Genomic DNA, 24326 nt, shown 5'->3' on the forward strand with positions numbered 1-24326 from the left:
TTTGAGAATAATAATAAATAAATAATTTTAAAATAATTAAAACTATTTATTTTATTTTATTTTATTAATTATTTATTTGTTAGTATTATTTTTGTGTTTTATTATTTGGATCAACAAATGAGTCAAAGGGTGTATATCAATGTCGGGAAAAACACCATCTTCCTTTGAAGGCAAGTTCCGGCACATGTTTAGGCGACATAATTAGTATTAAAAGGGTTCGTTTGGTCGGTGAACAAGTTACAGAACAAAATAATAATATAAAATATCAATATGTAGATTAATAATAATGGGATTGTAATATAGACGTTATGAATGTTTAAATTATAATATATGATGAACAACTTAAAATGCAATATGAATTATTGCGGGAGATATCGTCATTCTTGATCAGTGGTTTCAGATTTGAGTTTTTAGAAATGAAATGTTTATTGTTGAGAACGTTGTTTCAGAAGTGAGTCTTACAATACACTAATTTCAAATTTAGTTAGATTCTATTAAGACTTCCATATATCGAATAAGAAATAAATAAAAAAATACTTAAATAATTTATTCAATGAGTCTTGCAATGCAAAATGTTAGATTATATGCTTTTCATAGGATTATAATCAATGCACAAGTTGTTTATGGAAGCAATATTTGTTAATTATTGTACGAAAAGTAAGAATGAAGTAATTGCTATATTTGGATTACTTTACCTTTAAATTGTATAATATTTTAAAATAGTTTAATTCCCATATTATCAATATTTTTTTCATCTTATTCAATATATTTTAAAACGTCCAGATACATCACGTCGCAATTTTAGATATATTTCTCAACGATCATATCTCGGTTTCTGATACATCACTTAAAGTTTCGACATATCACATAAAATGATATATCTGATTGATACATTGCGTAAAGTAACGTCTCAATATATCGAGTACATCCTTAAAGTGATGTATCTGGTTGATCACGTAAAATAGGTTTTTTTTAAAAAAAGATTCAAATGGTAAAATTTTTTAGAGGATATAATAAATAAGTGGTATATTTAGTTAATTTTTCCATATAGCCAAACAAATCACATTATCCTATGCAATTTTTTATATTGAGATTAATTATTACATTACAATATAATATAAATTAATAGAGCATGTTTAGAATAAAATATTCAGTTTTAATGGAGGGATGATCACAAAGTCGATGAAAATCTCTCATTTGGGCGTAGAAAAATTGTGGAAAATTATGAACGATGCCAAGGAACCCTCTTCTTCAAACAGTAATTTCTCTAATGAATTTCAGAGTTCACAACAAATGGATTGGGTAAATATCAAAAAAAGAATTCAATCTTTCTTTCCTTTTATGCTTCAATAGTTATCTCCCCTTGCTATTTTGTTGTCCTATTATTCTTGCAATCCTGTTTCGAAAACTTTGTTTTTGAGTCCAGAGTCTATTGATAACAACTTCTCTGCTACATAAAGGTAGAAATAAGTTTTGCGTACATCTGATTTCTCAACTCATACTGAGATTACTCTGGCTATGGTGTTGTTGTTGTAAAGTTTGAATCTTTATTAGTTGGGTACTGTTTTAATCAGCTTAGGATTCAAGATTCTCTAATGGGGCAACTGATTACTCAAAATGTGAAGTTTTTTGCTTCAGTAGAATTTTTTTGCACATGTAAAGTTTGAATCTTTACAAGTTGGGTATTTTAAATAAGCTTAGAATTCAAGATTCTCTAATGGGGCAACTCATTACTGAAACTGTAAAGTTTTTTGCTTCAGTAGTCATTTTTGCACATGTAAAGTTTGAATCTTTACAAGTTGGAGCTTAGAATTCAAGATTCTCTAATGGGGCAACTGGTTACTGCAAATGTATAGTTTTTTGGCTTCATTAGTAATTTTTATACATATAAAGTTTGATTTACAAGTTGAGTGCTGTTTTAATCTGCTTAGGATTCAAGATTCTCTAATGGGGCAACTGATTATTGAAGATGTAAAGTTTTTTGCTTCAGTAGTAATTTATGTACATGTAAAGATTGAATCTTTACAAGTTGGGTACTTTTTTACTCAGCTCAGGGTTCAAGATTCTCTAAAGGGGAAATTGATTACTGAAGATGACTTCAAATGGAGATTACCCACAAGAGAAAAAGAAGGAAGTTGTGAAATACTGAAGTATGTTGGTGGGGTTGACTTAAGTTTTTCGAAAGATGATTCATCTATTGCCTGTGGCACTCTTGTTGTGTTGGACTTGACGACTCACAAAGTTGTTTATGAAGATTCTTCTATTGTTAGGCTTCACATTCCATATCTTCCTGGCTTCCTTGCTTTCAGAGAGGTCTTATACATATTCTCTTATATTTTCGGTTGCTTGCAATGTGTTTTGACTTATCGCCTTTGTTGTTTGTCTAAAAAGGAGCGATCATGTCTATATGTTTTGAATGATGTAAACTGATTGCAGTAATATTGAACTGGTTCTTTAGGCTCCTGTGCTTCTGGAGCTTTTGGATAAAATGAAGAACAATGCTCATTGTTTCTACCCGCAGGTAAATATTGATAATTTTCCTCCTTTGTTGCCCCCCTCTCCCTACTTATTTCTCATTCTGCAAATGGTGAAACTTTGGTTAAGAGTATATATTGGCTCGAATGAGCCACATGTTATGATAAGTTTTTTATATAGCATGTAGTAAAAGAACTTTTAGTACTGCAATCCTCTCCTGGAAAGACATCGTATAGTATTGGGCAGGTTAGACCAAATCTACACCTTCCACATACCATCAGTATTCTGCTTCACACCCAACCCGCTCCCGATTATAGGCAGGAAGTTTGACCTCATCCGCTAACTCAAATAGATGAAGCACATTCTTATACTCTATCTACTATAATGTACTCAAGAGGGCAAAAGGCACAGTTTGGGTGAAAAAAATAAAGAATAATGTTGGAGTTGTACAAACGGAGGCCTCATTTGGTGGTGTAACAGGACCAAAACATCTAAGAGTTAGTGGTTATGTTTAGTTTAAGGGGTATCTGTATGGAACTTTGATATAGATGCAGCTAAGAAAGGGTTTATGCTACAAAATTTGCTCTCACTGGTAATTTTAATTCTTCCCCCTTCCCTTTTCTCTTAGGAATCAATGGACATTATTGAGCTGGACTACGTAAAATCTAATACCTGACATCTATTTAACCCTTGTGTTGACAGCTACTAATGGTTGATGGCAATGGATTGCTTCATCCTCGAGGCAAGTTTTGTTTCTATCTGAAGCTGGAAAAAAGAGAGTTCCTAAGTCTAGCAGATTGTTTATGATTCTACATTAGTAGATACCATGCTTTCTCTATCTTTTGTGTATAAGATACTTAGCGATATTGAGGAGATCATGCAACATCATGATCATATTCTCCTAACTTGTGTCTGTCAAAGTAATTACTAGTAACTTTCGATTCCCAAAGCCTATTCTAAGAAAAATGTATAATAGTGTAAATAGCTTAGGTAATTCCCCAGACACGAAAACTGAGTTTTCCAATCTCTTGATACCATTTTAGCTTTTTATATCCTCTTTAGCGTATATCAGCTAGTTGGTTCTTGGATATTGATCTGTAAATGTTAATTCTCTTTGGATATTTCTCTATTTTATATCTCTCTTCTTATATATGTGCTGCTAGTGCTTTTTCCTAACAGATGAGACCTGAAACGTAATTTGTACTCAGCTGACGTAATTCTGCAGCTCCCTTAATCATTCTCTAAGACTTTCCACTACATGTCGTGATCAATGTGCTTAATCTATGACACTAAGTTGACACTGTCATATTTGTGTTATCAGAAGGAATTTCTTACTGCTAATCACGATCTTCTTTATCCCGATGATAATTTGACTGGATTAAAGAACAAAATCATATGTTGGTGGTAAGAGTAGTTTCACGGCCTTCCAAATCAAGTTAATAAGGGTCTGAACTGTTTGAATCCGAAGTTCTGCCACGACTTTAACCAGTAATGATATTTCAACTTTAATCATCCCCTTGATATAACTTACGATTAAGTTCCTCTTAGATGCTCTTTGGGAAAACTGTTGTTCATGAAATCTAATAAGGGGGCTAGAAAGTTTGACTTCACTGATTAGTTTTATCTGTATCACTGACTGCTCAACTTGAGAGAGTTGTTATATTTGATATCATATGAACATGAGTCATCTTTATCAATTCAACTGTACTATTTCGTACTTATTTTTTGCTGAAAACTCGACAACCACAATTATGTTCTGCAGGTTTTGGTTTGGCTTGTCATATTGGTGTCTTAGCTGATCTTCCTACTGTTGGGGTGGGAAAGAATGTAAGTTTAAACTTTTTATCTGCCTAAAGTTTCTTAAACATCTAGGTAGACTCAATTGAAACGTGTTTTTGTTTGTTCGCTCTTAGTGAAAGAACATAAGGCGAACCTAATGTGGGAAGGAAAGATAGATCGTTGTCTGATCTAACAACAACATACCCAATGTAATCCCACAAGTGGGGTCTAGGGATGGTAGAGTGTACACAGACCTTACCCCTACTTCGTGGAGGTAAAGAGGTTGTTTCTAAAAGATCGGACACTACTCTCTGCAGAATACTGAACTGTCAAACATCTCCTAGTATTCTGCCTGTCCTGCTAACGCGGGATGCTTTGTGCATCGAACTGGCCACTTTTTCTCTTTACTTATACATAAACTTAGCTCGATATTGAATTATTTCTGTATAACTAGTTTTGCAACAGTTGTGAACTGGTTTATGAACATTCCGTCTCTCTATCTTTTCTTTTTCTAGTTACACCATGTTGATGGTCTTACACAATCTACGGTAAGAGAACTCCTTCAAGCAGCAGACTCTCCTGAAAACGTCTTACCGCTAATTGGGCACTCTGGATGTACCTGGGGAGCGGTAAGACACTCTTTCTTTATCCTTGAAATATGTCAAGAACAACAACTATGCTTCAGTCTCAAACAAGTTGGGGTCGACTATATGAATCCAAATTGTTCCAGAAATGAAAAATGAGCTGTAACTTTGGGTTGACTCGATTACGTGTGAATTTTACTGTAGTATTGATTCTATTTCATCACAAGCTTCAAATGAGATGTTAGTTGATTAAATCTTATGCAGGCAATGCGATCATCTGAGGGCTCTTTGAAGCCCATATTTATTTCAGTTGGTCACCGTATATCTCTCGCCACTGCCATTGAAATTGTGAGGATGACTTGCAGATTTCGTGTTCCAGAGCCCATCCGCCAGGTTAGTGTTAGAACTTTTTCGCAGAGTTTCTGCTGGTGATATCTGATTTAGATTTCTTAACTCTATCGGAAACAATCTCTCTACCTCACCTCTGAGATAGACACTACCCTCCCCAGGCCATACTGCGTGGGACTACACTGGGTATGTCGTTGTTATTGTGATTCTCTTACATTTGATGTTGTAGGCTGATATAAGATCAAGGGAGCGCCTACGGAACAATCAATGATTATGTACATAATCGCTTCTTTGTATATTTCTGAGTTTCTACTACGTTACATGAACTCGTTTATGGGTGACTATAAGTATCTTGTACGGGTACAAATAGGTGTATTTTTTTTACTATGTTTGCTTGAACTCTTTAAAAATGTTGATGCCTGTGTGTCGGATCCTCCAGAGTTAGTGCATTTTTGAATGATCTGACACGGGTACAACAACATTTTAGGAGAATCCGAACAACGTAGTTGATTAGGAGAAGAACAACTTGATGTTCCAATAGTGTTTTGATGAACCTAGCATATTGGAGGTACACACATTTCCATATACAGATATAACAATTTACTCCAATAATAGTTTAAAGTTCTATAAATTAATTGTTGCTCTCATGTTCAAATCCAGTAACTTTTATTTGTCACATTTTGCTTCATGAAAATTAATTTAATTGATCTTCAGAGTTATAAATTAGATTGATACGATGAATAAATACATCAAAATTAGTACAATTTGATTCTCGAGAACCACGTGAACCGAAGAAATAGTTGTTTGGTTGTTTTGTTTACGGTAGGATTAATTTAGATTCATGTCGTCTTTGGTCTAGAAAAAATGAAAACGTACTATATTAAAAAATAAATTAATATAAAAAATTAAACAGATAATTTCTATTCAAGACTCATTCAGGTTATTGAAATTGTCTATAAAAATGACTTTTATTGGTTTTTAGGCAATATAACCATTCAATTATTACTTTTTTCAGTAAAAATTAAAGCCACCACAAAGTCTTATTTTTTCTTAATTGGCATGCCATTTTGAACGACAACAATAATAATGTATTCGGTGTCTTATTACAACAAATAATATGATAATTAAAATTAAGGAGATAACGCGTAATACTAATAAGATAATTAAATATTACCTACTAATATTCTATCCTATTTATCGAACTTCATATTTTCATATTAGTGTCTTATCCTTTGTAAGTTGCAGGTACATCCATCCTATCTAATCACTTCTTCTAAATATTTCTTCGACTCTCTACCTCTCCTCATATCCACCTCAGACAACCTCTCAAACTTTCCCAATGGGACATTTGTGCGTTATTTTTTACATGTTCAAATCATCGATCTCACTTTACTCATTTTATTCAGTGTACTAAATTTCTTCGATCCTAATTTTATATCTCTTAATATATCACACATTCATCCTAATTTTGAACCTGAGCTTTATCTTCTCCGAATTTTACTTATGAAATTTCACTTGATACGTTATTATTTTATTACTACTTTATTCCAACTCACCTTTTTTGACCTTATTATTCATTTCCTTCATCTGTCGGTCCAACCTCTCTCCCCCAAATCAGAACCCCCTAACAAAGAGAAAACACAAATCGATCTCCATTTCTACATCTCTCATAGCTCTAATTTTGGAGCTTTAATGGAGTCGTCTTCACCATCAGCAGCTTCACGAGAACTGAATGAGGTACAAGCAGATCTTCCTTCATCTGTAAGATCCGTTTCGAGAACCGGAGCTCCGAATAATATGGTTATGGGGAAACATCGTCTTGCTGCTGCAATTTCTGCTCTCAATCAGCAAATCAACATCATTCAGGTAAGTATCCTATATTTTACTGGGTTTTGAGTTTTTTTCTTCTTCTTCTTCGTAATTTGGGGATATTTTGTTGTTATTTAGGAAGAATTGGATCAGCTTGATTCATTTGGTGAAGCTTCACTCGTTTGCAGAGAGTAAGTTTTCGTATAACATATTGTTTCTTCCATTTCAATTTTGAAAGCTTACAAGTCATAATAAATCATCGTGGTCTTTTAACTTTGAATTTGCACAATTATACGTTTTAATTTGTATAAAGTTGAATAAGTAGATATACACGTCTTATATAACATAGTATGCCTCCTATATGACATAATACATTAAACTGTATCTCATGTGAATTGCCATGTAGTAAGCATGTTTTGTTCAATTTTACCGTGTCTACTTATGCACATTCAAAGTTTGGGAGATGTAAATGTGAGTTGAGGCTAAGTTAAAATAGCACATTGATGATGTGTTTATTAGAATTGGAGTGCTAAAAGAAGAATATGCAAATTTTATATAAGAGCTCGATGTTTGGTATCTACATTGATGTCCGACTAAGTCAAGATTCACTTTGCGACCTGATAAAGCCTTTCCTAACAAAGGAGCGATTGTGCTAGGATTCGAACCCTGAAATCTCTGATTATGAATGAAGAAATATTGATCACTACACTATGATCCTTGTTGTTTCGGTCGAATTCAAACCATAAAGCATCACATTGTGAAAGCAAAATATTCATAGAAGAAACACAAACTTAGTAGAGTAAGTCTTTGAAATAAAAAGAAAAAATTCTGTAATTAACTTAATTAATTGTGTTTTATTTTATTGCAGATTAGTTTCAAGTGTTGAGTTAATACCTGATGCTCTCCTTCCAGTGTAAGTATTTACCTTAATTTTGCTCTTTCATTTTTATCATCATTATGACTTAAGAGAGTGATTTCTTCCTATCGTCTAAGTTGGGTGGATAGAATTACTCGATACCCATGATAGATACCCGTATACCGGTTAAAATTTGTATGATTATTGGTTGCAGGACTAGAGGGCCAATAAATGTTCATTTAGATAGATGGTTTCATGGAGGCAACGACTCAAGACGCAACAAACGCTGGATATGAAAAAGGAATTTGTACCAAAAACTACGTAAATCAATTCGAATACCCTCTTCTTTTTTGGTTTATTTTGTAAATTAAATTTTTAAATTTCTGTGTTATCTTGACTGCTATATTATTAGGTCTTTAAATTCTATGTATATCTGCTGTTGAATATTGCAGATGAAATAATGTAGGTAAGTATGTTTTGTAACTCATACACTTCCCAAGTATTAATAACAATGTGTTGTAAGTACAAAAAATTGTTTCAACTTGACAAAAAAAACCGTATTTAAGTAGAGAAGGATAGAAGAGACGATCCATTATCCATTGAGACTGTAACTGTGGAGTTTACTGATGACAATTCTAGATGTGACGAAGTTGATTATGAATGGAGAAGTCTAGAACATGGCTATGCTTGTAAACGTTTCTTCCTCGTGGAACACATGCTTAGAGAAGTGTTGTTGCACCCTTAGTTTCCTGAGGTGTTAGAGGATGAACTCTCGAGTTGCAGCAGTTTCATCTCCTCGTAAGCCCATTCGAGACCAGGACAATAGTGAAGTGGAGGATTGAACCTGATATCATGGATTTCATCTGGCAAAAATGCACCATTTCTGATCAAGAATCTGATTGCTTTCCTCTTTCTTTCTTTAGCTGCATGATGGAGTGGAGTCCCTGCAACGAAGGAACGAGCACACAAACAAGGTAAGGAGTAAGGACATCATAGAGGATGAACGACGATTACATGAATACAGGTACGTACATCCACAGACACCTTTGGTTCTTGCATCAATATCAGCACCTCTCTCGAGCAACTCATCCATAACTCGAACATGACCACCCTTAGCAGCTAGATGAAGTGGAGTCACACCAAGTGTTTTAGGCCCCCCTGCAGTCACATTTGCATCCATGCCTTCATTAAGAAGTCTCTTGACCTGTTGTAAACATAACGAATGGAAACCAAGACAAGAATATAAATGCGGATCTCTCAGAACTACTATTAGTATGAACTAAAACGAACAAATAGTACCTCTTTCAGGTCACCTTTCCTAGCAACAATATGAAGTTGAGTCCAACCTCGATCATCCATATAACCGCCTGTAGTAATCTGCATTCGTCTCGAACCCCTACTTATATTCAATACCTCTTCTTGCATTTTTCTTTGCAAATTCCAGCAACAGATTGTTAAAACAACCCAGAAATTCTTCAGCTACTAAGACCCAAAAAAGGCGATGAAGGAAAATATTTCTTGAATCTTACTTTAGGTTCTATGTATGTTTATGTATATTGAAAATAACTAGTAATATACCTATTTATAATAGTAAGCAACCAAATTAAACTAGGATTAAAAAACATATTCATATATATATATATATGAATTAGGATAAACAAATTCTAAAAATACATTAATTAATTAAATACGAAAAAATCACAAATCCTAAATAACTTAGGATTCCTACTCCAACTTTGAATTATTATTCCGACGGGCAATAATTTTGAAAACAAGGATTCAAACCAGGACCAAAAACACGAAGATTAGTGAGCTTAATCGGATTCAAAGACGAAGAAGAAGCAAAACGAAGGAGAGAAAAGATCATCATAATGAAATTAAATTACCAAAAGCAAGCAAATATATATAAACCCAAATTCTAAAAATGCTGAATTATATGAATCCAAAACCAATTTGGAATTAATTTGGCGGTTTCATATACGAATTTTTGTGCTTGAATTGTAAGCAGAAAAGGGGTTTTTGAGAGGAAAGTGGAATCCTAGAAATTGCAGAGAGTTTTTTCAGTGTAGAATTTGGTAGGTTTACGTGTACTATGTCCTAGGGCTGCATATCGATCGGTTCGATTTCGAAGTCAATCGATTATCAATTTGTACACATGCTAAACCATTAAGAGATAGGCTTATCGGTTATTGATCGGTCACCGTTAAGCTTTGACACACAAAAAAATTAAATGAACCATGCACATGACTACATGAGTTGAGACATGTAGAATCACCGAAAGTTTGAGACAATCTAACATAAAAAATATGAAACTAAACTCTAAGTCAATGATTTTATATACCTAATGGTATAAATGTAATTATTTAATTTACTGTCGGGTTGTCGGTTAACCTGTTAAAAAAAATCTTCAAAACGTTAAGAATCGATAACCCGATAATAAAAAATACCAAAACTATAACCGAAATCACTAAATCAATAACCCATTACCGATAAACCAATAAAAAAAATTTGGTTTGAATTATCGATTTCGGTTCAGTTTTGAACAATCCTACACCAAGGACGCATGCATGGGTGTACTTATTTAATTTTATTAAAGTTTAAGTGTATATTTATATATATTTAAAGTTGGAGGGCATGAATGTCAATCAAAACTAAGTTTGAACGATATATTTATGTATTATGCCAATTCAATAACATAGATACGATCCACACTAACACCTTCTATCACCACATGTTCTGAGTAACTTTATCTACTAAAATTTAGACAAATAACATATATCCAATAATTACGTACCACTAACATTTGGATAAATGAGAAAATTATCTTACTCCCTCTATTCCATATTAATTGAATTTTTGAGGCATTTTTTATTTTTCAAATTAACTTAATTGTTCAGTTTTCAAGACTACCTTTTAGAGTGTTCTTCCAATTTTACCCTACATTTGGATTTTCAATGTGATGACTTCAATAAATTTGACAATAATTAATAAGGGTAAAAATGGAAAATTATGTTTAATTTATGTCTTAATTTACTTTTCTTAAAGAGTGTGAAACACCTCAAAAATTCAATTAATATAAAATGAAGGGAGTATATTTTAGTCTCTTATAAAATTTTGTGATTCTCAACCCTCTTCACCAACTATTAAGCCACATCTTTTTTTTTTTGATAAAAGTTAAAGTACTATTAAGCCACATCTTTAAATGTGATAGTCTTAATATTAAGCTGTTCTAATGATTATTAAGATATTATATCTAAACTTTTAAAGCATAATTAATTAAGAAAGATATCTTCTCAAACGTTCGAATATATTTAGTTTAATTTATGTGTAATCATACAAATTTTAGTAACATTAAAGAGTGTCACATTAAACTGACTACATTCACTATAGTATTAAATTACAATAAAATTTCACTCATTATAATGGTAAAGTCAAGAAGCTTAATCAGTGTAGGTCTATTATTGCGGAGTCATAAAAAATTCTTTTTTCATATTAAAGTCTTTCTTCAATCTTAATCAAAGATAGATTCAAATATTGAAAATAAAATCGTTTTTAATGTGAATATCTTATCTCAAGTGAAACTTCTCAAGAAAAATTTAATTAATGGGGCCTAAAGCAAGAACGATCATGAATCTTCTGAGAGAGAGGGGAAGGAAGATTTTGATTTTGAGAGGAGAAAACAAAAAAGTTTACATCAACTCTAATATTATATATTTTTAAAATCTCTGTCTATACCTAATCCTTAACAAATCTTAGTGGATCAGCAAATATTAGGTTTTAAAATACATGTCAAAGTTCACAAATATTTTCTTAATTATATGGCCAATTTTTTTTTAATTCTTTTTTAACATTCGAGATTTATAATAGATAAGTTCATTATTCGTATGTTCTGAACTTGCTTCTTGATACAAGAAAAGGAGGGAAGAATTCTAGTTCTAGTTCTTTTTCCTGCCTAATCTTTAGTATCACTTTGAGATTTAATCTGTAAAAATATATATCTAAGAGGGCGAGAACCTTTATATCCATAATCCCCCTAGCTCCCTTCTACCTCCTTTTGCGATTCCACCATCTCTACGTTCTAGTTCTTTCTTCTGCCTCGTCGATTTATTTTAATCTGTCTTAACCTAGTAAGATATGTCTAGTTCTTCCATTGCTTCCCTCAACTATCTCACTAGAAAATTGAAACAATACCTCAACTTCAAATACTTTCTTTTTTTCAACTAAACAATCCAAGCAATCTTTGTCCAGCCTGCCAAATGTTTGGTAGAACAATTTAAGTTCAGATCTCAAGGCATGTGCTTCTGACCATGTCATGATCAACTTGCATTATTATTAAGGGAAAAGGGCCTGATATACCCTCAACTTTGTCATTTAGAGCTGATATACCCCTTGTTATAAAAGTGGTTCATAAATACCCCTATTACTATACAAATGGCTCACATATACCCTTTTCCTCTAACGGAAGTGAAAAAATTAATTTTAAAAAAATAAATATAATCCCATATGGGTATATTTAATCCTCCTCAAACATATTTTTTTGACTTTTTTTTTGTTTCAATGACTAATTTAGATTTATTATTTTGATGGTCAAATTTATTTAAGTTTTGCTAATATTCTTGTAAAATTTATTATAGATGACCCAATTTTTTTTTCTTCAATTACAAAAATTAAATTACAATATATCCGAAAAATAGTTTAAATTTTTCTTTACACTAAGGAATGAAAGAAAAAATAAAATAAGAAAAAGAAACTCAAATAATGATAATCAAAAAGTCAAAAAATAATTTTATGTCCGAAAAAAATTAAAATATACCTTGAAATTTTCTAGAAAAATCATATATACCCCTAAATATTTTTTTTAAAGAAATCAAAAGTCAAAAATATAAATTTAAAACTAATTTTTCACTTCCGTTAAATGAAGGGTAAATGTGAGCTCATTTTGTAATGGCAGGGGTATATGTGAGCCGTTTGTATAACGGTAAGGGTATATATGAGCCACTTTTGTAACGAGAGGCATATCAGCTCCAAATGACAAAGTTGAGGGGTATATCAAGCCCTTTTCCCTATTATTAATTAATGTTACCTTTATCACCCCAACCTAGAAATGGTTCAACATATTCTTTTACCATCATATTGTATACGTTTGAAATTGGTATAATTGATAAAATTATTGTCATATGCTCATGAGCTAATAATTTGACTGATAGAAATAATCTCTTAAGAGAATCAATGCAGGATAAGACTGTATACTAAAGATCGTTATGATCAAATCTTTTCTTGAGCTTCCCATATAAGATAAGTTTTTAGAGCATCAAATGGTTCTTTTTTAATGTTATTTCATATTTCAACAACTCTGTCATGTGATTCACGCTAGTTATCTTTTCAGTGATATGATATTTTAAAGATTTTTTTTGCAACTACTCCATTATATGCACCTACTACACCCAAACTTTTCCTCATAAAACCATAAGCTTTTCATTCCACTTCCTCCTTAGAAAAAAAAATGGAAGAAATTCAAATCATCTCTACTTGTTTAGTTAGAGCATCTTCAAACTCAAACAATGGTGGCAACAAACACATTTCCCAAAATATTGAAATGACACCATGGGATTTACAATTCCTCCTTGTTGAGACTATTCAAAAAGGTCTCCTTTTCAAGAAACCAACTCCACAACAACAAAACAACTTGGTCAAATCACTCAACTCTCTTTCTTTAGTTGACCATTTGAAAGCCTCGCTTGCGCGCACCTTAGACTTTTTCCCTCCACTAGTGGGGCGTTACTCCACTACCAAAAACCCTAATGACAACACAATTACTTCTTTTTCAATCACTTGTAATAACTCTGGAGCTGAGTTCACTCATGCCATTGCTCCAGAGCTAACGGTAAAGGAGATTCTTGAATCTTGTTACGTACCAACTATAGTACATTCCCTTTTCCCACTCAATAAAGTTCGTAACATGCAATGTGTTACGAAGCCTCTCCTTGGAGTACAAGTAACCGAGCTCGTAGATGGTTACTTTATTGGTTGCACTATGAGTCATAGCCTCGGGGACGGGACTTGTTTCTGGCATTTCTTCAATTCTTGGTCCGAAATAACACGTGGATTTGAGTTAATTAGTCAATTTCCGGCTTTAGAAAGATGGTTTCCTCAAAATATAAATCCACCAATTTACTTCCCTTTAGAATTGGTTGATGAAAAATTATATGAGTGTATAGATATGCCAATATTGAAGGAAAGGATTTTTCATCTCAGTAAAGAAAATGTGTGTAAATTGAAAGCAAAAGCTAACTCTGAAATGGATACTAAGTCCATTTCTTCTCTACAAGCTTTCTTGGCTCATCTATGGAGGTATTTTTTAAAATTTTATTTCACGCGATTCAAAATCTAATGTGCCTATGGTTTCAATTTCTCTGTTCATTAATCATGAAGATGTATCCGATCTTTATAGGGAAGCTTTGTGTGCCCCTCACTGGAAAGGAAGAAGTTGAAAGGGAAAAGAAAGTCACCTTTTCTGCCAACCTCCTGGCTTTATTCTTATACTGATCGAGCTACACTATTTTTTATTCTAATAGATTCCACTGACTTCCCCCTTACTTAAAAGGGGGGGAGTATATATGACTGTTTCAATTCCTCAATCACCTGTAATTATCTAGGGTCAAAGAGGTTGAACCACATTCCCTTCATTGAATTGCGCAAATAAAAAAAAGTTTGTTTTTTTTGTTATAGATAATTAAGGAGTCACAAAAATCTATTCTGAAGACAATTGCCTTCTATTTATATCGTATTTTTTTATGTCAATTATCACATATTATTCATTTATAAAACGTTATTCCATCTTTAATTCCAACAGGTCCGTTACACGTTGTAATTGTGTCAATGCCAATGAAGAAGTCACTCTCAACATTATCGTTGGCACAAGAACAAGGCTAAATCCGCCTCTACCTCAAGAGTACTGGGGAAATGCAGTTATTTTAAAGTCAATCAAGGTAAAAGCAGGGGAATTGCTCGAAAATCAACTTGGATTTTCAGCATTGCAAATAAATAAAGTTGTTGTTTCACAAAACTACGAAGAAGTGATCGATTCATACAAAGGATGGGTTGAAAAACCCGTGATGTTTAGTAAAAAATTACTTCTTATGGCTAATAAATTATCAATTAGTAGTTCTCCAAAATTTAGCGTTTATAGTTGCGATTTTGGTTGGGGAAAACCAGTGGGAGTGAGAAGTGGAATGGCGAATAAAGGCGATGGGAAAGTTACATTATTTCCTGGGGTTGAAGAAGGAAGCGTAGATATTGAAGTTTGTCTTTTGACTTCAACGTTGTTAGCAATGGAGAATGATGAAGAATTCATGGAATTCGTCACCGTTTAGACAAGACTATGACAAAAAAAGTCACTCAACTTTACCTAAGTATCAGGAAAATCGAGACAAGTTGTATTTTTATAATGAAATATTCTTCTAACTTTATCGAATAAAGTATCACATAAAGTCATTAGATGGTGGAATTTGCCTTGATTCAAGTAAATCTTGGGTTGGGGGGTGGGGTGGGAGGGGTATTATGATTTCATATATTATCTTTTTTACGATATTTGAATGGTGTACTAAACTTTGGAAAAGTTGAAAGAGCAACGTATTTTCTTTGTATCTTTGTAGACTATATTATTATTTTATGCATATAAAATAATAATATTTTCACGTAGAGGATCTGTCAATATCACATGGTTTAGAGTTGAAGAGGTACGACAACAATAACATAAGATTGAGAAACGCAAATTTTGAAAGTAGAGAAGTTATTTTCGAAAATAGTGCAATCCCATCAACTCTATTAAGGAAATTGTATTACTAATAGAAATCCAACAAAGTTGTAGGATAAATATTATACTTTTTGAATTTAAACACCAAATTGGCCAAGAATTATGAAAATGAAATCCAGAAAATTAGCATTAATTAATTAATTAATTAATTAAAATTGGGAGCTTGGAATGCCTGAGGCAAAAAGATTAATTAATTACAACACACACATATATAGAAGTATCAAAAACATCCCTAAACTTGACGCAAATTATTAGTTTCATCTCTGAAGTATTGACAGCCTTAAAAATACCCTTTACTTGACTAATTGTAGCTAAATATATCCCCGATCTTGCAACATTAGTGAATACACCCCTAAATTTTCGTCAAGTTTAGGAGTGTTTTCAGCACTTCTCTCAATTTTTATTAAGAACTCCATACTCCTACAAGAGTTTGAGATCACTTGCTATGTCATGTGACATATCAGGAGTGTATCGGAGGTGTATCTAAATTTAGTTACTCAAATAGAAGGATGTTTTTAAAGGTTGTCAATAGTTTGAAGATGAAACTAATAATTTGCGTCAAATTAAGAGGTGTTTTATATACTCTTCTCTCTCTATACATATATATTTGAATCCCCTCTCATAGTTATATTTTAAGTGATATGATATTTTTGTGACATACTATCCTTTTTTAAAATTATTATTTTATTTTTCACCTTATCTTCACACAATTCCCTCTCTAGTTATATTTTAAGTGATACGATATTTTTGTGATATACTGTCCTTTTTAAAAAATATTATTTTATCTTTCACCATCTCTTTCACATGATCTCACTAGTTATATTTTAAGTGATATATTTTTTTTAAATAAATATTTTACAACTGCTTCATTATATACACCTTAACTTTTCCTCATAAAACCATAAACTTTTCATTCCACTTCCTCCTTAGAAAAAAATGAAAAAATCTCAAATTATCTCTACTTGTTTAGTTAGAGCATCTTCAAACTCAATCAATGCCAACAAACACATTTCCCAAAATATTGATATGACACCATTGGATTTACAATTCCTCCTTGAGTTTCTAATATGAGTGCTAAATCAATAAGTCATTATCGATAATTCAATAAAAAAAAATGATTTGGATTATATATTTTAAACTGCCCTACACCTAAGACGCATGCATATGTCTACTTATTTAATTTTATAGAAGTTTAAGTGCATAGTTATATATATTTAAAGTTGGAGGGTATAGGTACCAATCAAAACCAAGTTAAAAGATATATTTGTGTATTATGTCAATTCAATAACATAGATATGATCCACACTATGACGCTAACACTTTCTATCAACACATCCACATGTTTGAGTAACTTTGTCTACTAAGAGTTAGACAGATAACATGTAACAAGTAATTATATCAATAACATTTAGATAAATGAGAAAATTATCTTATATTTTAGTCTCCACCAATATTTTTATATAAGATTTCTTAATTCTCAATATTAAGTTGTTTTAATCTTAACACATGTATGATCAGAGGCAGACCCACATATTAGGGTGGGGTGCACGTGCACCCGCTAACTTTGAAAAAATGATGTGTATATATGTATATCTATCTTGAGAAATTAGCATAAATTAGGATATAATTAATAGTACACTCATAAAGAACGTAGGAGTGTCCTTGTGCTGTTGGTACAAAAAAAATTTGAACACAATCTCTGATTTTAAAGAAAAAACTGAGGCAAGAGCTTAACCTTAATTTCAAAATACTTTTTTTTCAACTAAATAATCCCAATAATTTCAAATGTTTGGTAAAACAATTTAATTTCAGATCTCAAGGCATGTACTTCTGACCATGTCATGATCAACTTGCATTATTATTAATTAATGTTACATTATATACACCCAAACTTTTCATTCCACTTACTCCTTAGAGAAAAAAAAAAAAGGAAGAAATTCAAATCATCTCTACTTGTTTAGTTAGAGCATCTTCAAACTCAAACAATGGCAACACACATTTCCCAAAACACTGATATGACACCATTGGGATTTACAATTCCTCCTTGTTGGCACCTAGACAAGACTATGACAGAAAAGTCACGCAAATTATACTTTGGTTATGAAATGTATCAAATAAAGTATATTTTTTATAATATACATGTGCTTCCTTGTATCAACTAGTTAAATAAAATATTATCTTTTCTTTATAATATAATATCTTATCTTTTTTTTAATTATATTTTTTAACCTGATGTCGGACATTATTAATTTTGAAATCTCGATTGATTTGATTCGTCTTTCTTTAGTATAATATTTTATTATTTTATTATTATTATAGTTATGTATATATTATAATAATAATAATAATGTTTTCATGTTGAGGATCTGCCAATTTCAAAAAGTCACATGGTTTAGAGTTGAAAAGGTAAACGACAATAATAATATACTCAGTGAAATTCCACAAATAAGATAAAATGTAGGTAAATTTTATCACAATCTTGTGATAGTAGAGAAATTATTTCCGAAAAAAGTGCAAATCATATCAACTAAATAAGGAAATTAATTATATTAATAAATGAAATCCAACAAAGTTTTAGAATAAACATTATACTTGAATTTATTCACCAAATTAGCCAAGAATTATGAAAATCAAATTCAGAAAATTAGCATTAATTAATTAATTAAATTTTGGGGCTTGGAATGCCTGAGGCAAAAAGATTTGAGTCTTTTTAATCCTTCTTCAAGAAAAGATGACTCAACTGCAAATGTGATTCTGATCCAATTTTTAAGTCCCACAGAAGTTCCTGAAATTTAAAAAATAAAAATAATATAAAAATTTGTGTTTATAAAAACAATAATAAAATCAGGCTAATTAGTTTAAATTTGTTGCATAAAAAAGGACAATTTCATTTATCATGCATAACTAGTCTAAATATTTTATAAAATATAAGTAGTTTACATCATATTTTACTCTTTCTAATTAATTCATTTTCAAAAGAAATATAATACTTTCTATATATGAAATTCGTTAACTTTAAACTTTTATGTTTATCTTTTAATAACATGTTCTCTATCAAGACGATTATACAGATAATTTTTCTATTCTTTAAAAGTCTCTCTTTTTTCATAAATTTCATGTCCAATCGAACAGATGTATATAAACTATAAGGGCTATATTCTGTCAAATATTTAACCAACTCTACTTGTTAGATTAATTTAGCAGAAACTTTGAAAAAAAAGAATTTAACAGGATCACATTTGAAGGTATTATTTTGTAGTTTCTGTTTTTAAAAAAAATATCTATTTTCTAGTCTATGGTATGATTCATATAGAAAAATCATCTATAAAACATTGTCACTTTAAACGTCTAATTGTACTCGTAAATTGTAATAACATACTCTTAATAATAAATACAAAAATATCAAGACTTATTTAAAATCACAAATACTTATGATGTTTTTAATATCCCCAAAAATCTCTCCTTCTTTTGTAGATTCCCTATTTAATCAAACACATTTTAGATTAATTTTCACCTTTTAGCATTTCTAAATTGTTTTATATTTATATTAATTAAAAAAAATAAAAGTAAAACATATTTATATTCTGAATTGGTGTACTAACCAGGAAGTAAAATGACATATTCCTCCTTGGCAAGCTTAAAACAGAAGTCCATATCATCAATTATATTTTGGAGGAGAATTATATTGAGATTCACTTTCATATAGAAAATTAAAATTAAAAAATAGAAGGACCAAAAAGAAATAAAAGCAAAAAAGAAGGGACCAAAGTGTATGAAATTAAAAGTTTTGGGGAAGTTAAAGAGTTACCATAACAACCATTGAACCTTGAGGTTTATAAGGGCAATTTAGGCATGGAATTTCGAGTATCTTTTCATAACATATATCTGAATTTTTCTTTAACATTTTGAGTGTATTTTTGAAGAAATCCTCTTTGGTATTTTCAATAATTTTGGGGACTGCTGCCTGCAACATCAAAAATAATTTTTACAAAAAAATAAAATTAAGTTATATACCCTGTCAATATAGTTTAACGTTTAATTTGTATAAGGTAGATTATCTATTACAATCGATACAACGTGTTTGGATAGGTAGAAATAGTCATTGTTCTAGAGTTCAAGATTCAATAAGTGAAACTCTAGGACATTCTCACGTAGTTGTAAATTTTGAAACTCTAGAACATAGATTCTTTTTTTTTTATAAGTTTACGTGATATATACTCTATCGGAATAAATAATCTTACACCGTCAAGTTATCCTTACTTCTTGTAGCTTATAACATATCTTATATGTTTTTAAGATTTCAAACTTTATATGGTAAGAAGACTTATTTATAGATATCATTTAGATGAATTGATATCGTGAAAAAATATTATTTACACTGACGATATATAGGCTACGATTTACCTGTATGAAAGTTGTGGGACTTGCACATATGTCACAATAATTATTGATACGTTCAATAATCTGAGAGATGAATAAAAAAGCTTGTGATAATTAGTATCACATATAAATAAGTACAACACTATTAAAAAAAAAACAGGAATTAACTATGAAATTTAATTTGTCCTTGATTTGTCACTCAGTATAGCTAACAAGATCTTTTAGAAGTCATTATTATCAAAAGAGGTGGAATCAGAATTTGAAACTTACAAAATATTTAAGATTTTAATCGTTTTTAAGCTATTGAGTTTTAAATTAATAACTTATACATATCATTATCAAATGACGCTTCAATTGAAAGAACTTTTTGCGCAACTCATATATACCTCTTATTTATTTTTATATAAAAAATATTCTCTAGACTTCTCCCTTAATCTTAACAAGTGGCTTTCACGAATAAGGATTATTCCTTGCCAACGATCTTTTCTTATCACTTTACTTTGCTCTAGAAATCTAATTTCACCGAACAAGGCGAAGATGAATGAAGAGATTTGGGGTGGTCAATTCGATAACAACAACGAGAGTCGAGAGAGGGCTCGTAGCCTCCCCTCCTTGTCCCACTACCCCCACACCTATTTATTCATCTGAAATGCAGAATAAATGAATTTCTTAAGACAAACACAATATTTGGACTAAGATTAGGCCTAACCAATATGTACATTATTTTCTAGCTCCACCCCCGAATAAACAACAATTTTTTACTATTTAGCAACAAACTATTTTTATTTTTATTTTTGCCAAGTTGAAGATTATTAATAGTACTAATTAATTTAGAAACATACCTTAGGGGATTTGAAAATGCAATTAGGATCATTAATGACAAACCAACCAAGTCTCCAACCAGGAATTAACCATCTTTTTGACAATGAACCAAGTGTTAATATTGGTGTTATTGAACTAAATAATCCCATTGGTATAAAAGGGGTTTCTCCAAAAGCAAGATGTCCATAAACTTCATCTGCTATGATCAATGTCTTCACTCTCTTTGCAGTTTCTGCTATCTAATCGTAAACAACCGACATAATATATAAACGTGTCATCATTTAACTTGGCCTCAACTGGTATTTATGTCCTTCAAATCTGGATGTTCACAAGTAGACATTTAAACGTGTATAAAGTTGAACAAGCACCAGACACACGTCCTATGTGGCATATTAGACGTAAGATGCCATGGAATTGTTCAATTATATACAAGTTTAAGTGCGTTCTTGTGCACACCCAAAGTTGAAGAACATAGATGTCAGTTCAGGTCAAGTTAAAGGACATTTTTATATATTATGCCTAAACAAAAGGAAACAAATTTAACTAAGGAGATGACGTAGTTTACGTGATTAATTAACTACTAAATAGACACTTGAGAACACTTGCAAAAGCTTTTCCAAAAGTGACTAATAAAACCCCTTTATATATTCAGAATGCTTAATTGAAACGAGTCGTAGTGCAAAATAACAAAAAAAGTACCTTCTTTAAATGGTCATAAGAGTAGACATTTCCACAAGGATTTCCAGGATTTATAATAACAATTGCAATAGTATTTTGGTCAACCAAATCTTCAATTGCCTCCAAATTAAGTTGCCAATTATTTTGAGGTACAAGATCATAGTACCTAACTTCAATATTTCTAAAAGAAGCACAAAGTGCATAAGTTCGGAAGCCAGGCCTTGGTAGCAAAATGTTAGAATTAGGTTTTGCAAGAAAAGACACTGCTATTTCTATAGCTTGTGTGCAACCAACAGTAATATACACATCTTCTGGTGATAATTCATAACAAAGATCTCTTGATAAGTAGCTTGCAATTGCCCTGTTAATATATAGGGGGGGAAAACTTTAGTATATACAAAATATAAATTAATATATGCATGACATGACATGTTTACGGGTTTTTTCGGTATATATAACTTAAATTCTTTAATAAACATGTATTAACTCTCATGTTTGGTTGGCTTAAATGTTATGAAAAATGTTTTTTTCTAATAGACTTGTTTTCCTCAAATTTAAGAAAAATGTCTGTCTTTCGTTAAGTAAGAAAAACATTTTCCAAGACTCTGTCTCAACCTCAACATCGGAATTTTGATGACCCGAATTGCAAGTCTTGACCCGGACCCCAAATCGAGTCATGATCGAGTCCCAGGTCGGTTATCGAGGTTGAGAGATTGATCTTGAGTCAGATTTTCGAATCGGGGTAAGGAGTTAGGACACAAGTCCGGTTTGGAAAATGGGGTTCGAATTAGGATTGTTGGGCTCAGGATTGGCTTGAGAGTTAGGTCCTCGGGTTGAGAGTTTAGTCTCGAATTAGGATCGGGTCTTGGATCGAGAGACGTTTCTCAAGCCAGGGTTGAGTGTTGAGGTCAGAAGTTGGATCTCAGATTGAAAGTATGGTCTTGGATAGATAGTCGGATCTTAAGTCGGGGTCAAGTGTCTGGATCGGGAATCGGGTCTCAAGTCTCAAGTTGTGGTTGAGTATCAGGATTAGGAGTTGGGTCTAGAGTCGGGAGTCAGGTCTCGGTTCGGGGTACAGAGTCACGTCTCGTGTCTGGTTGGGAGTTGTGGTTGTATCAGTATCATAGTATTTATCCAGATTATACCCAAGTGCTCTTAGAACAATATTTTCTTACTAACCAAACACCAATAATAAATAAAAAATCACTTATTTTTCGAGAAAATATTTTATCTTAGGAAAACATATTTATCTTCATACCAAACACAACCTAATAATATAAATCATAAACTATAAAATATGAATTAAATACATTAAAAAAATTACTTTCTAGTAGTTGGAAGACCAGCAGAGGGAGAATAGCCATTAAATTTATCAATAAGAAGACTCTCAACAACAGCTTCCTTAGCTGCATTTGTTGTGTGAAAGCATGAATGAGCTGTTGGATCTCCTATTCCCAATGAGATCACTTCCCTCTTCATTTCATCATCTATCGGAAAAATCAGTGACGGAATCAGAATTTTCAAAAAAACATGTAAAAAAGTCAAAATGATCCAACATATAATATATATACATACTTCGACCGTCTCAATTTACGTGTTTTAACTTTCTTTTTAATTTGTAATTCTATAAATCCAACATCTGATATGTAACATGTTTTAAAACCATAAGATCTAAAAAAATATTTTGATACCTAATAAAAACTTAACCTATATATCAAACTTAAAAGACATAATTTTTCATTTATAATATAAAAAAATTTACTAATTTTTTATATTTAAAATACAATTTTTAAACATTACCTCCATCTATGATGCCCATCAACAAGCCAAGAATCTTTTTTATAGTGATATTTGTAGGTGTTTCCAACTCTTTTGTGTAATTTTCACCTATATAATTTGTTTGGCTTTCCATATCAAAAATATGTCCAAAAATGCAACCAAAAAAAAAAAAGAATTAACAAGAAAAATAGGAAAGAGAGAGAGAAAGAGAGTTTAGTGCAAAATGTAGTCTTAGAATTATCCGTATTAATACTTGTTTTCAAGGAATTATTTTCAATTTTCTAAGTTGGCTAGTCTTGATAACGTGTGTAGCATGTGTATTTCATACTGATTAATTAAAAAAATAAATATCAAAGTGATATAAATTATACTAGAATAAAAAAGTGTATGACAGAATATATGCTAGTCAAACTGTCTATATATGTTTTATATATTTTTTTATAAGCAATATAAAAAAATATATGGATGAGCAAGAATATGCAATTTTTGTTAAGTATACAAATTTGGGCTATACAATCAACAATTTTGCAAAAAACACGATCATCTGTCAATGGAAGGTTTCATGCGTTCAATCAATCCCAAAATCAGTAATAAATTGGTACACCTCTAATATATTTGACATAATATTATGTTAAAGGGTATTGTAGTCACTTTTTTTTTCTTAATTTGGGGCTTCCTACTCTAATATAGGTATGGTACATAGTTAAATATTATATCAATTTAGTCAATTAATTGGACTAATTTGGCGGAACATAAAACTACATGGATTACCATTGACCTTTATGTAATTAATGATTCATGCAATTAATTAAGAATGGAGTAATCCCTACGCAAATGAAAATAAAGCTCCAAATTAAAGTCCCACGTTGAGTTTTTGTCATAATTTACATTAAATTATCATCCTATTACACTTTGTTTCAAGAGTTGTTACGTAGTGTATTATATTATTTAAAAGAATTACAATGTTTGGATAGGTTGTATATAATATAATGTTACATAT

At 31.3% G+C, this 24326-nt stretch overlaps 5 protein-coding genes across 7 annotated transcripts; 3 read left to right on the forward strand and 2 right to left on the reverse strand.

Annotated features, from left to right (window-relative positions):
* The first annotated feature begins 1144 nt into the window (after positions 1-1144).
* Positions 1145-5822, forward strand: LOC102585556 (endonuclease V). 3 transcript variants are annotated; one of them, XM_006342414.2, is made up of 8 exons: positions 1145-1302; positions 2055-2313; positions 2459-2521; positions 3178-3217; positions 4238-4302; positions 4770-4883; positions 5103-5231; positions 5348-5822. In XM_006342414.2, the coding sequence occupies exons 1-8, from the start codon at positions 1232-1234 to the stop codon at positions 5390-5392; spliced, it is 786 nt and encodes a 261-aa protein (XP_006342476.1). In that variant the 5' UTR covers positions 1145-1231; the 3' UTR covers positions 5393-5822. The 3 variants fall into 3 exon arrangements, with proteins under 3 accessions (XP_006342476.1, XP_015162059.1, XP_006342475.2); XM_015306573.1 differs by having other exon boundaries at positions 1220-1302; positions 2050-2313; XM_006342413.2 differs by having other exon boundaries at positions 1220-1302; positions 2050-2313; positions 5416-5822.
* A 606-nt stretch (positions 5823-6428) lies between these two features.
* On the forward strand, positions 6429-8383 carry LOC102586116 (uncharacterized). Its single transcript, XM_006342415.1, has 4 exons — positions 6429-7052; positions 7134-7186; positions 7864-7908; positions 8066-8383. Exons 1-4 carry the CDS (start codon positions 6690-6692, stop codon positions 8145-8147), a joined length of 543 nt encoding a protein of 180 aa, XP_006342477.1. The 5' UTR covers positions 6429-6689; the 3' UTR covers positions 8148-8383.
* A 65-nt stretch (positions 8384-8448) lies between these two features.
* LOC102602450 (ankyrin repeat and protein kinase domain-containing protein 1-like) lies at positions 8449-9441 on the reverse strand. The gene is made up of 3 exons (XM_006342635.2): positions 9151-9441; positions 8884-9055; positions 8449-8795 (listed from the first exon to the last, which is right to left on the reverse strand). The coding sequence occupies exons 1-3, from the start codon at positions 9274-9276 to the stop codon at positions 8593-8595; spliced, it is 501 nt and encodes a 166-aa protein (XP_006342697.1). The 5' UTR covers positions 9277-9441; the 3' UTR covers positions 8449-8592.
* Positions 9442-13012: 3571 nt separating this feature from the next.
* Positions 13013-15368, forward strand: LOC102586447 (uncharacterized acetyltransferase At3g50280-like). Its single transcript, XM_006342416.2, has 2 exons — positions 13013-14202; positions 14705-15368. Exons 1-2 carry the CDS (start codon positions 13355-13357, stop codon positions 15222-15224), a joined length of 1368 nt encoding a protein of 455 aa, XP_006342478.1. The 5' UTR covers positions 13013-13354; the 3' UTR covers positions 15225-15368.
* A 2872-nt stretch (positions 15369-18240) lies between these two features.
* Positions 18241-23530, reverse strand: LOC102586777 (probable aminotransferase TAT2). Its single transcript, XM_006342417.2, has 8 exons — positions 23348-23530; positions 22872-23034; positions 21569-21908; positions 20890-21108; positions 20072-20131; positions 19476-19631; positions 19270-19363; positions 18241-18452 (listed from the first exon to the last, which is right to left on the reverse strand). Exons 1-8 carry the CDS (start codon positions 23457-23459, stop codon positions 18322-18324), a joined length of 1275 nt encoding a protein of 424 aa, XP_006342479.1. The 5' UTR covers positions 23460-23530; the 3' UTR covers positions 18241-18321.
* Between the last annotated feature and the right edge of the window lie 796 nt (positions 23531-24326).

Source organism: Solanum tuberosum, unplaced genomic scaffold, assembly GCF_000226075.1.
Source record: "Solanum tuberosum cultivar DM 1-3 516 R44 unplaced genomic scaffold, SolTub_3.0 scf00034, whole genome shotgun sequence".
Classification (NCBI taxonomy): Eukaryota; Viridiplantae; Streptophyta; class Magnoliopsida; order Solanales; family Solanaceae; genus Solanum; species Solanum tuberosum.

Excerpts from the sequence above, each read along its gene's own strand:
- LOC102602450 (XM_006342635.2), bottom strand. The coding sequence starts at position 9,276 with ATGCAAGAAGAGGTATTGAATATAAGTAGGGGTTCGAGACGAATGCAG. Across the intron at positions 9,056-9,150 it reads GGAAAGGTGACCTGAAAGAG|GTCAAGAGACTTCTTAATGA; the intron begins GTACTATTTGTT and ends TGTTTACAACAG. Across the intron at positions 8,796-8,883 it reads AACCAAAGGTGTCTGTGGAT|GGACTCCACTCCATCATGCA; the intron begins GTACGTACCTGT and ends CCTTCGTTGCAG.
- LOC102586447 (XM_006342416.2), top strand. The coding sequence starts at position 13,355 with ATGGAAGAAATTCAAATCATCTCTACTTGTTTAGTTAGAGCATCTTCA. Across the intron at positions 14,203-14,704 it reads TTCTTGGCTCATCTATGGAG|GTCCGTTACACGTTGTAATT; the intron begins GTATTTTTTAAA and ends TAATTCCAACAG.
- LOC102586116 (XM_006342415.1), top strand. The coding sequence starts at position 6,690 with ATGAAATTTCACTTGATACGTTATTATTTTATTACTACTTTATTCCAA. Across the intron at positions 7,053-7,133 it reads AGCAAATCAACATCATTCAG|GAAGAATTGGATCAGCTTGA; the intron begins GTAAGTATCCTA and ends GTTGTTATTTAG. Across the intron at positions 7,909-8,065 it reads CCTGATGCTCTCCTTCCAGT|GACTAGAGGGCCAATAAATG; the intron begins GTAAGTATTTAC and ends TATTGGTTGCAG.
- LOC102586777 (XM_006342417.2), bottom strand. The coding sequence starts at position 23,459 with ATGGAAAGCCAAACAAATTATATAGGTGAAAATTACACAAAAGAGTTG. Across the intron at positions 21,909-22,871 it reads GGTCTTCCAACTACTAGAAA|GGCAATTGCAAGCTACTTAT; the intron begins GTAATTTTTTTA and ends ATATATTAACAG. Across the intron at positions 19,364-19,475 it reads AAGGTTCAATGGTTGTTATG|GTGAATCTCAATATAATTCT; the intron begins GTAACTCTTTAA and ends TTCTATATGAAA.
- LOC102585556 (XM_015306573.1), top strand. The coding sequence starts at position 1,225 with ATGAACGATGCCAAGGAACCCTCTTCTTCAAACAGTAATTTCTCTAAT. Across the intron at positions 1,303-2,049 it reads GTTCACAACAAATGGATTGG|CTCAGGGTTCAAGATTCTCT; the intron begins GTAAATATCAAA and ends TTTTTTACTCAG. Across the intron at positions 2,522-3,177 it reads CTCATTGTTTCTACCCGCAG|CTACTAATGGTTGATGGCAA; the intron begins GTAAATATTGAT and ends TTGTGTTGACAG.